General features: G+C 46.7%; 1 protein-coding gene across 1 annotated transcript in view; it reads left to right on the top strand.

The window, feature by feature from the left end:
• The first annotated feature begins 6,365 nt into the window (after positions 1 to 6,365).
• The window catches only part of CDS1 (CDP-diacylglycerol synthase 1), a 91,896-nt gene continuing 84,817 nt past the window's right edge, over positions 6,366 to 13,444 (top strand). Inside the window, exon 1 of the mRNA XM_040417996.1 lies at positions 6,366 to 6,759. Coding sequence (XP_040273930.1) covers positions 6,700 to 6,759 — 60 coding nt within the window. The 5' untranslated portion in view covers positions 6,366 to 6,699. The remainder of the gene's footprint in view (positions 6,760 to 13,444) is intronic.

Genomic DNA, 13,444 nt, shown 5'->3' with positions numbered 1-13,444 from the left:
GGGAATCTGGGAAAAAAAATCCAAATGGGATGAAATTGGATAAGAAAATGCAATTCCACCATAGTTTTATGGGTTTCGTTTTCACGGCATTCCCTATGAGGCAACACTGACCTGTTACCTTCATTCTCTGGGTCAGTACAATGACAGTGATTTGTATAGATTTTCTTGTGTTTTAATACAAACAAAAAAAAACTTTGGAATTTTTTTCTTTGCATTGCCATATTCCGCCCCCACATATTGGTTCTGTCTACAGAGCTGAGTGAGGGCTCATTTGGAGGGGGTGGGGTGATCTGTAGTTTTACTGTTCTGAAGTGAATACGACTTTCTGATCACTTTTTGTGGTGAAGCAAATTGGTCTTTTTGATTTTCTTCTGTTACAGCATTCCCCGTACAGGATAGGAAGATGGATATGCCTTAGTAATGCTCATTAACAGAGCGCTGCTAAGAGACATTTCTGGGCAAGTTTTCTAAATAAACTATATTAGAAAAATAAAAATTGACAGTCATGACAGTTACACTTTAAGGCCCAGAATACATACAAGGGGAAGGGGTTAATAGGGTTGATCATGGTGACAGATCCCTTCCCGAACAGCTGCGTAATAGTACAGCGCAGCGGGACGTGACTTGCCGGGCAGTGCAGTACTATTACGGCGCGGTGATCGGGTGGGTGCAGATGCTGCGCCTGCCCGATCAGATGTAGGGGACCAGCTGTTACCGTTAGCCAGATCCCTGCTGTATGCGCTGGCATTGGTGAAAACACAGATGCCGGAGCATTAACCCCTTATATGCTGCGGTCAGCGCAGACCGCAACATAGAAGGGGTTTGCTGCGGGTGAGGGAGCCAATGGTGACAGATGCTCTTTAACCCCTTCCCAACCAGCGCCGTAATAGTATGGTGCAGCGGGACGCTACTTGCCGGGCAGCGCAGTACTTTTACGGCGCGCTGATCGGGCGGGTGCAGATGCAGAAGGGGTTTGCTGTGGGTGAGGGAGCCCATCGGGTCCCCGCGCTGCTGTGGCGGGGACCCGATGGGTGAGAAGGCAGCCCGATGCCGTGAAGAGGCTGCCCAATGCCTTGCATGGCATCGGGACCTGCCCTCTACGGGTACCCAGGAGATCCAGCCTCAGACTGGGTCTCCTATGCAACCTGTTAGTGTATTACTCAGTGTAATACACTAGCAGGCAATGCATTACAATACAGATGTATTGTAATGCATTGCAGAGGGGATCAGACCCCAAAAGTCAGAAATAAAGTAAAAAAAAAAAAAGTGTTTAATAATAAAAATAAAGTTTCAAGTAAAAAAAGAAAATAACGCCCCTTTCCCCTGATTTTATATATATATATATATATATATATATAAAAAATGAAAAAACACACATATTAGGTATCACCGTGTCCGTAATGACCAGCTCTATAAATATATCACATGATCTACACCGTCTGATAAACACCATTAAAAAAAAAAAAAAAACTGTCAATAAAAGCCATTTTTGTCACCTCACAAAAAGTGCAACACCAAGTGATCAAAAAGGCGTATGTCTCACAAAATGATACCAATAAAACAGTCACCTCATTCCGCAAAAAATAAGCCCCTACATAAGAAAATCGCAAAAAAAATAAATAAAATATAGCTCTCAGAACATGGAGACACTAAAACATAATTTATTGTGTTAAAGTGAAATAAATAAATGTATACATATTAGGTATTTCCGCGTCCGTAACAACCAGCTCTATAAAAAAAAAAAAATCACATGACCTAACTCCTCACATGAACACCGTAAAAAATAAAAACTGTATAAAAAAAAAGCCATTTTTGTCACCTTACATCACAAAAATTGCAACACGAAGCGACCAAAAAGGGCATATGCACCCCAAAATAGTACTATTCAAACCATCATCTCATCCTGCAAAAAAATAAGACCCTACCTAAGACAATCGGTTAAAAAATAAAAAAGCTATGGCTCTCAGACTATGGAGACACTAAAACATAATTTTTTTTGTTTCAAAAATGCTATTATTGTGTAAAACTTAAATAAATAAGAAAAAATATACATATTAGGTATTACCACATCTGTAACGATCTGCTCTATAAAAATATTACATGAGCTAACCCCTTTGGTGAACGCTGTAAAAATAAATAAATGAAAACTGTGCCAAAATTACAAATTTTTGGTCACCTTGTCCCATAAAGTGTAATAATGAATGATCAAAAAATAACATGTACCCAAAAATGGTACCAATAAAAACGTAAACGAGCCCCTGCACAAGACAATCGGCAGAAAAATAAAAAATATAAGGCGCTCAGAAAATGGAGACACAAAAACTATTTTTTTTTTCAAAAATGCTTTATTATGTAAAACTGAAACAAACAAAGAAAGTAGACATATTTGATATAATTGTGTCAGTAACAACCTGCTCAATAAAAACAGCACATGATCTAACCTGTCAGATGAATGTTGTAAAAAATAAAAACGGTGCCAAAACAGCCATTTTTTGGTTACCTTGCCTCACAAAAAAACGTAATATAGAGCAATTAAAAATCATATGTCCCTTAAAATAGTACCCATAAAAAGGTCACCTTATCCCATAGTTTTCAAAATGGGGTCACTTTTTGGGAGTTTCTACCGTAAGGGTGCATCAGGGGGGCTTCAAATGGCACATGGTGTCTAAAAACCAGTCCAGCATAATCTGCCTTCCAAAAACCATATGGCGTTCCTTTCCTTCTGCGCCCTGCCGTGTGCACTTACATCAGTTTACAACCACATATTGGGTGTTTCTGTAAACCGCAGAATCAGGGCAATAAATATTGAGTTTTGTTTGGCTGTTAACCCTTCATGTGTTAAAGAAAAAAATTGATTAAAATGGAAAATCTGTCAAAAAAGTTACATTTTGAAATTTCATCTCCATTTTCCTTTAATTCTTGTGGAACACCTAGAGGGTTAAAGTTTGTAAAATCAGTTTTGAGTAACTTGAGGGGTGTAGTTTCTACAATAGGGTCATTTATGGAGGGGGGGGGGGGGGGGTTCCACTATGTAAGCCCCACAAAGTGACTTCAGACCTGAACTGGTCCTTAAAAAGTGAGTTTTGGAAATTTTCTTAAAAACATTTGAAGAATTGCTTCTAAACTTCTAAGCCTTCTAACGTCCTAAAAAAATAAAATGACATTTACAAAATGATGCCAACATAAAGTAGACATATGGGGAATGTTAAGTAATAAATATTTTATGAGGTATCACTTTCTGTTTTAAAAGCAGAGAAAAAGAAATTTTGAAAACTGCAAATTTTTCTAAATGTTTGGTAAATTTGGGATTTTTTCATAAATAAAAGGTGAAATATATCGACTCAAATTTATGACTATCATGAAGTACAATGTGTCACGAGAAAAAAAATCTCAGAATGGCTTGGATAAGTAAAGGCGTTTCAAAGCTATTACCACATAAAGTGACATGTCAGATTTGCAAAAAATGGCCTGGGCAGGAAGGTGAAAACTGGCCCGGGGTAGAAAGGGTTAAAGGGTTGTGCAGGGTCATGATATTAATAACCTATCCACAATATCAGACTGACGGGGGACCAACTCTTGGCCGATCAGCTCCTTGAAGAGGCTGTGGCACTCATGCGAGCCCTGCGTCCAATATTTACCTGCATGCCGTCTAGTGAGGAGTAATTACTGCTCATTCATGTGAACGGGAGACACCGCAGCACAATGTAGACAGCAAGCAGGTAATCAGGGGAAAGGACACAGCGCTTGCACAAGTGCAGCAGCCTCTTCAAACAGCTAAGTGGCCGGGAGTTGGTCTCCCGCCAGCCTGATATTGATGACCTACTGACCTCTGCCCCCTCCTCGCAGTGCTTGCATTGGTGACTTCTGCCCCCTCCCAGCAGTGCTTGCACTGTGGTGACTTCTGCCCCTTCAGGGCAGTGCTGGCACTAGTGACTTCTGCCCGTTCCTGGCAGTGCTTGCATTGGTGACTTCTGCCCCCTCCTGGCAGTGCTTGCATTGGTGACTTCTGCCCCCTCCCAGCAGTGCTTGCACTGTGGTGACTTCTGCCCCTTCAGGGCAGTGCTGGCACTAGTTACTTCTGCCCGTTCCTGGCAGTGCTTGCACTGGTGACTTCTGCCCCCTCCTGGCAGTGCTTGCATTGGTGACTTCTGCCCCCTCCCAGCAGTGCTTGCACTGTGGTGACTTCTGCCCCTTCAGGGCAGTGCTGGCACTAGTGACTTCTGCCCGTTCCTGGCAGTGCTTGCACTGGTGACTTCTGCCCCCTCCTGGCAGTGCTTGCACTGGTGATTTCTGCCCCCTCCTGGCAGTGCTTGCACTGGTGATTTCTGCCCCCTCCCGACTGTGCTTGCACTGGTGACCTCTGCCCTCTCCCAGCAGTGCTTGCACTGTGGTGACTTCTTCCTCCTCCGGGCAGTGCTTGCACTGTGGTGACTTCTGCCCCCTCCGGGCAGTGCTTGCACTGGTGACTTCTGCCCCCTCCTGGCAGTGTTTACCCTGGTGATTTCTGCCCCCTCCCGACTGTGCTTGCACTGGTGACCTCTGCCCCCTCCCAGCAGTGCTTGCACTGTGGTGACTTCTGCCCCTTCAGGACTGTGCTTGCACTAGTGACTTCTGCCCCCTCCCGGCAGTGCTTACACTGGTGACCTCTGCCCCCTCCCGGCAGTGCTTGCACTGTGGTGACTTCTTCCCCCTCCGGGCAGTGCTTGCACTGGTGACTTCTGCCCCCTCCTGGCAGTGTTTACCCTGGTGATTTCTGCCCCCTCCCGACTGTGCTTGCACTGGTCACCTCTGCCCCCTCCCAGCAGTGCTTGCACTGTGGTGACTTCTGCCCCTTCAGGACTGTGCTTGCACTAGTGACTTCTGCCCCCTCCCGGCAGTGCTTGCACTGGTGACCTCTGCCCCCTCCCGGCAGTGCTTGCACTGTGGTGACTTCTTCCCCCTCCGGGCAGTGCTTGCACTGGTGACTTCTGCCCCCTCCTGGCAGTGTTTACCCTGGTGATTTCTGCCCCCTCCCGACTGTGCTTGCACTGGTGACCTCTGCCCCCTCCTGGCAGTGCTTGCACTGGTGACCTCTGCCCCCTCCTGGCAGTGCTTGCACTGGTGACCTCTGCCCCCTCCTGGCAGTGCTTGCACTGGTGACTTCTGCCCCCTCCCGACTGTGCTTGCACTGGTGACCTCTGCCCCCTCCTGGCAGTGCTTGCACTGGTGACTTCTGCCCCCTCCCGGCAGTGCTTGCACTGGTGACTTCTGCCCCCTCCTGGCAGTGCTTGCACTGGTGACTTCTGCCCCCTCCTGGCAGTGCTTGCACTGGTGACTTCTGCCCCCTCCTGGCAGTGCTTGCACTGGTGACTTCTGCCCCCTCCTGGCAGTGCTGGCACTGGTGACTTCTGCCCCCTCCTGGCAGTGCTGGCACTGGTGACTTCTGCCCCCTCCTGGCAGTGCTGGCACTGGTGACTTCTGCCCCCTCCTGGCAGTGCTGGCACTGGTGACTTCTGCCCCCTCCTGGCAGTGCTGGCACTGGTGACTTCTGCCCCCTCCTGGCAGTGCTGGCACTGGTGACTTCTGCCCCCTCCTGGCAGTGCTGGCACTGGTGACTTCTGCCCCCTCCTGGCAGTGCTGGCACTGGTGACTTCTGCCCCCTCCTGGCAGTGCTGGCACTGGTGACTTCTGCCCCCTCCTGGCAGTGCTGGCACTGGTGACTTCTGCCCCCTCCTGGCAGTGCTGGCACTGGTGACTTCTGCCCCCTCCTGGCAGTGCTGGCACTGGTGACTTCTGCCCCCTCCTGGCAGTGCTGGCACTGGTGACTTCTGCCCCCTCCTGGCAGTGCTGGCACTGGTGACTTCTGCCCCCTCCTGGCAGTGCTGGCACTGGTGACTTCTGCCCCCTCCTGGCAGTGCTTGCACTGGTGACTTCTGCCCCCTCCTGGCAGTGCTGGCACTGGTGACTTCTGCCCCCTCCGGGCTGCGCTTGCACTGGTGACTTCTGCCCCCTCCGGGCAGTGCTTGCACTGGTGACTTCTGCCCCCTCCGGGCAGTGCTTGCACTGGTGACTTCTGCCCCCTCCTGGCAGTGCTTGCACTGGTGACTTCTGCCCCCTCCTGGCAGTGCTGGCACTGGTGACTTCTGCCCCCTCCTGGCAGTGCTGGCACTGGTGACTTCTGCCCCCTCCTGGCAGTGCTGGCACTGGTGACTTCTGCCCCCTCCTGGCAGTGCTGGCACTGGTGACTTCTGCCCCCTCCTGGCAGTGCTGGCACTGGTGACTTCTGCCCCCTCCTGGCAGTGCTGGCACTGGTGACTTCTTCCCCTCCCAGCAGTCTTTGGTCTGGTGACTTCGGCCCCCTGCCGGCTGTGTGTGGTACAGTCCCGTCTGGTTTGTTTTGCTCGCCTACTACTTGAATGGTGCTCGGTGTGTTCTCCTCGGTATCCCCGCCCTGCTGTCAGGAGTGGAGGCGGAAGGAGGGGTAAAGTGCACGGGCGGCAGCACCTCAGTCACCTCCAGCGCTCACGTCCCCTGGTAACAAGCGACAGTGACGCCGCTTATTCCCTCCCGGGAAGAGTGTCCCGAGCACCATAGAGGGGAGGCTGCAGCTCTCGAGCGTCTCCAGTGGCATGCTTCCGGGTGCAGCGCGGTCCGCCTTGTCAGCCTGCAGATCCATCTGAGCTCTTCTATCCGCTTACCTGCACCTCATCCGTGCGAGACATGTCCGAGCTCCGGAAAAGAGGGGCCGCTGGAGAGGCCGAGCGCGACCACAGTGACCGGGTGAGTGAGCCCTGCATTCCACCTCCCCGCCCGTCACTGGCCTTGGCCTCATTCTGTCACCGTGCACTCGCCTGACACATAAAGTTTATTCATGAAAACTAGCAAAAAAAAAAGACATCGCTGTTGCCTGTAGCAACCAATCAGCTTAACCCTATCACTCCAGGAAGCCGCCTCATTGGTTGCTACAAGGAAATGCTGCATTTTACCTTTCCACTAGTTCCTGAATGTGGAGAGCACTTCTGGAGGGGGCTGTGTTTATAAAGGAAGCCATGCTGCTTGGTTGGGTCTGGGTGCCTGAGGGTCGCCCCCTGACTTACTGCAGCACCATTGTCCTGTCAGAGCTGACGGAATTTGTAATGGGGGTTCTGGAGATAAATGTGAACAGCATCCTAAGCAAAGGGCAGGTTGAATTGAGCACCGTTTAGTTTAGGATTAGAAAAACATGGCTGCTTTCTTCCAAAAACAGCACCATTCCTCTGCATGTGTTGTCTCTGGTATTGCAGCTTGGCTCCATTGGAGTCAATGGTGCAGGGCACAATCTGTGGACAGGGGTGGTGCTGTTTTTGAAAAACAAAGAAAAACCAGCCATGTTTTTCTAATACTATACAACCGCACTGTGCAGTCGTGTGGTGCTTGTGACACGGCCGGTAAAAAGGGCCTATGGTCTCAGCGGGCTCTAATTAGACTAATGAAGAATTGCTCATTTCTCGCCAATTGTGAGTTTCATCCTGCTAAGGCCTCATTCACACATACGTGGATTTTCACGGACCACGGTCCGTGAAAACCCTGCCTGCTGAGTTTACGGCGCCATTTGTTGCTATGACGCAGTGCGCTTTGCGCCCCCACCGCTGTACAGTAATATACTCATATAGATCATACGAGGGTATTACTGGACAGAGGCGGCAGCACGAAGTGCACGGCGTCACAGCAACCAATGGCGCTGTGCACTCAGCAGGAAGGCAGGCAGGGTTTTCACGGACCGTGGTCTGTGAAAATCCATGTATGTGTGAATGAGGCCTAAAAAATGATCTTTCCTCAGTCACAGATCCGTTCGTATAATATGAAGTCATCTACTCGCTCACAGATCACACAGAGATGTGGTATTTTATAGTGAGCGATTAATGCGCCAAAGTGCGAACATCGCTCTGTGTAATAAGTCGAAAAATCTTTGATCTATAATCGTTATCTGCTGGTCTAATATGAGCAGGGAGCAGCAACCTCCGGCACTCCAGCTGTTCTAAAACTACAACTCCCAGAATCCTCCTTTCACTCCTATGGGAGTTACAAGAACAGCCGAGTAACTGTGCATGCTGGGAGATGTAGTTTCACAGCAGCTTGCGTGCCGAAGGGTGACGTTCTGCTAGGAGGGCATGTAAAAGTTAGGTTCCCTGTATCCCTTTAGCACTCCATGATGGAGGCAGGTACACATCGCCATACCGTAAGCAGACTGTCTGCCATTGCAAAAAATGATACCAGGCGGCATACTTTCTTTGGCGTCTGTGCCTATGTATGCCTATGCCATGGTGTATATAACGTAGCCTTCCATTGGAAAACTTCCAGACATACGGCATGCACAGGGTAACTTCTGGGATGGCTGCACTCATCTCTGCCCCGTCATCTGCAGATAGGGCATGCCATGCTTCTTCTCATTGATAAGATCTGGTTGTCACAGTAAGGAAACGGTGATCGGAGGCGGCACGAGCATAATGTGGCCCAGTGATTGGCAGTTGTCAGACAAGGAGCGATGTTGTAGTGACCGGTGTTGAAAGTCTGATCATCCTTAGCCCCGTTCCCAGTTATGTGGCATCATTTTACATCAGAATCCTATGAGGAACACGCAACTTTTCACACTTGTTCCTATAAAATATGTCTTGGTGTAGTGCAAGGCCGGAAAAATCCAGGTCGCCGGGGCGGAAAGTTTAGTCGGCATCCCTGCAGTCCACCCAGACATTCAGTGTGGTGGAGTCTTCCTTTCTACCCAACATGTGGGAAAGGTGGTGCTACTACTGAGCGGAAGGGTGAGGGACCTACTACTACTACTACTAGCATTTCACCGAGGGCTGTATTTTTTACGTCTGTGTATATACCGCTCTTTGTATTGACACCAGTCAGGATTGTTCCTAGCCCTGCCTGCTGCTATGTTTGGGGTAAGGGCATGAGGTTGGCCCCAATGTCCTGGACATGTAAAAACCTAAGAGAAGAATTAGGATGTAATAAAATGAGTACTGTATTACTCACCCGGTAAAGCTGCTGGTGATCCGGTGTTCTTGTCTGTCTCTGTGCTGCAGTGATCACATTGCAGGACCTGACTGCTGCTGGAATTGCAGATTTATTTCTTCCCCATTTACCCTCCCTCCCAAAAAAGAGTTAGGCCAGGGAAAAACACGACAAAACGCATGCAGTTTTTGCTGCGGAAAAGCCAGCAGATTTTACCCTCTCCATTGAGAAGGGTGAAATCTGCAGGAGAAATCCGCTGTATAAATTAACATGCTGCGGATTTCAAATACGTAATACCGCAGCCGCTCTGTGTGTGGATGAGAATCTTCTCTTTGCTGGTACTGTACAACGCTGTGGATTTTTTACATAGGTAACACGGTTGAAAAAAGACAGAAGTCCATCAAGTTCAACCAAGGGATAGGTGGGGACGCGAATCCTAGAAGGAAGAGAGACTCAGATTTCTACACGTTTTCATAAGCATTAACTTTTAAGAATTCGTCTAAACCCTTTTTAAAACTGTCCACTGTTCCTGCTGTGACCATATCCTGAGGAAGTCCATTCCACAGCTTCACGGTTCTTACAGTAAAGAAGCTTTGACGCTTCTGGAGACTGAACTTTTTCTTCTTCAGTCGGAGGCAGTTCCCCCTTGTCTTTTGAGCACATTTTACTTGGAACAGTTTTTCACCGTATTTTTTGTATGGCCCATTAATATAATTTGTATAGGTTAATCATGCCCCCCCTTAGACGTCTCCTCTCAAGACTAAATAAATTCTTTAAATCTTTCTTCATAACTAAGACCCTCCAGGCCCCTTATCAGTTTAGTCGCTCTCCTTTGTACTTTTTCCAGCTGCAGTGCATCCTTTCTATGTACTGGTGCCCAGAACTGAACTACATATTCCAGATGAGGCCGCACCAACGCTTTGTAAGATGGTAATATTACATCCCTGCTCCTTATCAGTTTAGTTGCTCTCCTTTGTAATCTCTCCATCTCCAGAGCGTCCTTTCTATGGACTGGTGCCTAGAACTGAACTGCATATTCCAGATGAGGCCGCACCAACGCTTTCCCTACAGAAATCCACAGCGTCAAATCAGTGACTTGTGACCCCAGCCTTATAGATATCCAAAATTAATCAAGCCTTCTCGGTGAGATTGTTTGTAGGGCAAAACGGTACCACTGAAAAAATATAACTGGTCCCGCTAAAAATATAAAAAGCGGTAAGGGCATGAGGTTGGCCCCAATGTCCTGGACATGTAAAAACCTAAGAGAAGAATTAGGATGTACGTCTCCTCTCAAGCTACGAGCTACGTGAACAAAAAACAACGGTGTGGCTCTTGGAATATAGTGGTGCAATTAAAAAATGTTATTTTTATTTTTTAATGAAAAATGCCTTTATTGTGCTAAATAGGGATGAGCGAATGTTTCATCCGAAGTCGATTCGCATAAAACTTTGTTAAATTCTGTACGGGTCTCCCGCTCCGTACTGTTTTAGAATGTATTGGCTCTGGTGAGCCGAAGTTATTACTTTGCAAAGTCTCCCGAGACTTTGTGTAATAACTTCGGGAATACATTTTTACTGTAAAAAACCTTGATACAGAACTCGGGTTCGGTTCCAAGGTAAACAAAAAATAACGTGGTGCAATTTTTATATATATATATAGTGAAAAAGGGGCAGCACTCCAATAAATAAAAATAAAAAATAACTTTATTTACCCATAAGGCTGTTGCGATGTTTCGGCTCTTACATAGGAGACATAGGAGTCTTCCTCCTATGTAAGAGCCGAAACGTCGCAACAGCCTTCCTTATGGGTAAATAAAGTTATTTTTCATTTTTATTTATTGGAGTGCTGCCCCTTTTTCACTATATATAATATAATATAATATATATAATATTTTTTTTTAAAATTTTTTATTTTTTTTTTATGAAAAATGCCTTTATTGTACCACATAGGGATGAGCGAGTCGACTACCCAAGTTCGGTATGAAGTTTTTTTTACAGTAAAAATTAAGTCTTGCAAGACTTCGCGAAGTAATAACTTTGGCTCATCGGAGCCAGTACCGGTCCGTACAGTATTAAAACGAAGTTCTATACGAATCGACTTCAGATGAAGCATCCGAAGTACATCCGCTCATCCCTAGTGCGTAAGTAGTGAACTAAATAAAATAAAAAAACACTGAAGGAGATTTATCAAACTGGTGTAAAGTAGAACTGGCTTAGTTTCTCATAGCAACCAATCAGATTCCACCTTTCATTTTTCACAGCTTCTTTGGAAAATGAAAGGTGGGATCTGATTGGTTGCTATGGGAAACTAAGCCAGTTCTACTTTAAACCACTATATATACACCTGGTATAGTATTGACATAAATCTAGGATGCTGTAGAATAAATTTTAAAGGGTAACTGTCATATTTTTTTTATTTGCTAGTTTATTAGAGCTAGGCATGTATACCTGAGTTAGTCTGTTAATGATTTTCAAATGATCTGTAATTACCCTATAATAACAGCTTTCATTAATGTCCTCTGTCCCTTTCCACTGCTCCCTTAAAAGACCTTTGCTATGGCGCTCATCTGTCTCCGGCTAGGAAGACAGAGGGGCGGTCCTTCACACTGCATGCCTGCATTAGGCTTCAGAGTGAGGAGGCGTGTCTCTCAGTAATCCAATCTGATTGGCTGGCAGGAAGCTGCTTGCTACAGCAAGTTTGTATGTCACCTGAGGGAATGCAGTTTTGGCCTCAGAGAACTAGCAGAGGAGCCATCTTGAGAAGGTCCTCACAATGTAGGATTCAAAACAGCCGTAACTAAGGGGAAAACTCAAGGAAAACAGTGGTAAGTGAAGAAACTAAAGATTGCTTTATGCATAATGCTGCTGCAGCAGTAAGATATGCTAAAATAGATTTTTTTGATGAAAACATGAGTTATCCTTTAAATGTATGCTTTGTGTTGGTGGCAATGACTGGCTTAAAGGGGTTGTCTAGGATTTTGATATTGATGGCCTATCCTCAAGATAAGGGCTGTTTTATACGAGCGAGTTTTCGGTATGAATGCGATGCGTGTAGCGAACATATGGCATCTGGGCTGAATTCCGACCCATTCTTTTCATTGGCTCTGTGTACATGTTTTTCACACATCATCTTTGCGTTCAGGAAAATCGCAGCATGTTCTATATTGTGCGTTTTTCAAAAAGCTCTGGCTCAATAGAAGTGAATGGGGCTTGTGTGAAAAACGGAAGGCATCCAGATACAATGTGTTTATCCCTGATGAGTGCTACGAGATGTAGATTGTTTGTTTGTTTTTCTTCATGCTTGTAAAAAAAACGCCTACAATGTGGACAGAAAAAACAAACGCTGATCGTGTGAAAGAAGTTGCATGTGCGAAATGAATGGGGTTGAGCTGCGATACCAAGCACAACCACTATCAAATGGGCAGCGCTGTGCGCAGAGAGAAGGCCGTGACGCTCACAGGTGCCTTCTCCAACAGCAGATCGGCTGGGGTCCCGGGTGTCGGACTCCCACTGATCAGACGCAGAGGATAGGTCATAGTAACATACCGTATTTTTTGCTTTATAAGACGCACCTGATGAAAAGACGTACCTAGGTTTCAGAGGAGGAAAATGGGGGAAAAAATAATTTGAACTAAAAGGTTGGATAAAACATTTTCATAAAATAACATGTAATGTGTAGACATTACCAAACAGCCAACAGCAGCATTAGGAAACATTATTACTGTAATTAACGGTAACAGATGAGGAAAGATTTAGAAAAATACACCTCTAGTCATCTGGAAACACCCAAAACTCCTCACTACTGTCCGAACTACTATCAGTAGTCGCTGGTGTCTTCGTACAGGGCATTACTGATGCCACATTTTTTTAAGGATTTTAGAACAGTTTGGTCCTTCACTGACTGCCATGAAGACTTCACCCACTCGCAGACTTGGGTGATAGTGGGCCTTTTCATCCGTCCACTGGGTGTACGATCGTGATTCCCAGCAGCCATCCACTTATTCCACTCCTCTCTCCTAAAATCCTTGAATGGCTTGTTGATTGACACATCCAAAAGGCTGCAGCTGGCTGGTAAGCCCCCCAGGAATCACCGCTAGATGAGTGTTCACATCCCTGAACCTCTTTTTTGTGGGTTCACTGATATGTGCCCTAAACTGGTCAAGCACAAGTAGGGCCAGTTTCTTCAGAAGCCCTCCAGGGAGTTTGGACCACACTTTGTCAACCCATATTCCCATGCCATTCTCGTCCATCCACCCTTTGTCGTGTACATGCACAATTACGCCTCTTGGAATCGCCTCTTTTGTCATGTTCTTCCTCTTGAAAATCAGCATTGGTGGCAGTTTGGTCCCGTCTGTGCAGCAGGACAACACAACCGTGTAATGGGTTTTCTTGTGTCCTGAGGTCTTCACCGTTACGGATTTTGCGCCTCTCACATCAACGGTCCTGTTCGATGGAACATGAAAAGTTAA

This window comes from Bufo bufo, chromosome 2 (genome assembly GCF_905171765.1).
Source record: "Bufo bufo chromosome 2, aBufBuf1.1, whole genome shotgun sequence".
In the NCBI taxonomy this organism is placed as follows: Eukaryota; Metazoa; Chordata; class Amphibia; order Anura; family Bufonidae; genus Bufo; species Bufo bufo.
The sequence above is the reverse complement of the archived record's forward strand: the minus strand, read 5'-3'. Positions and strand labels throughout refer to the sequence as shown.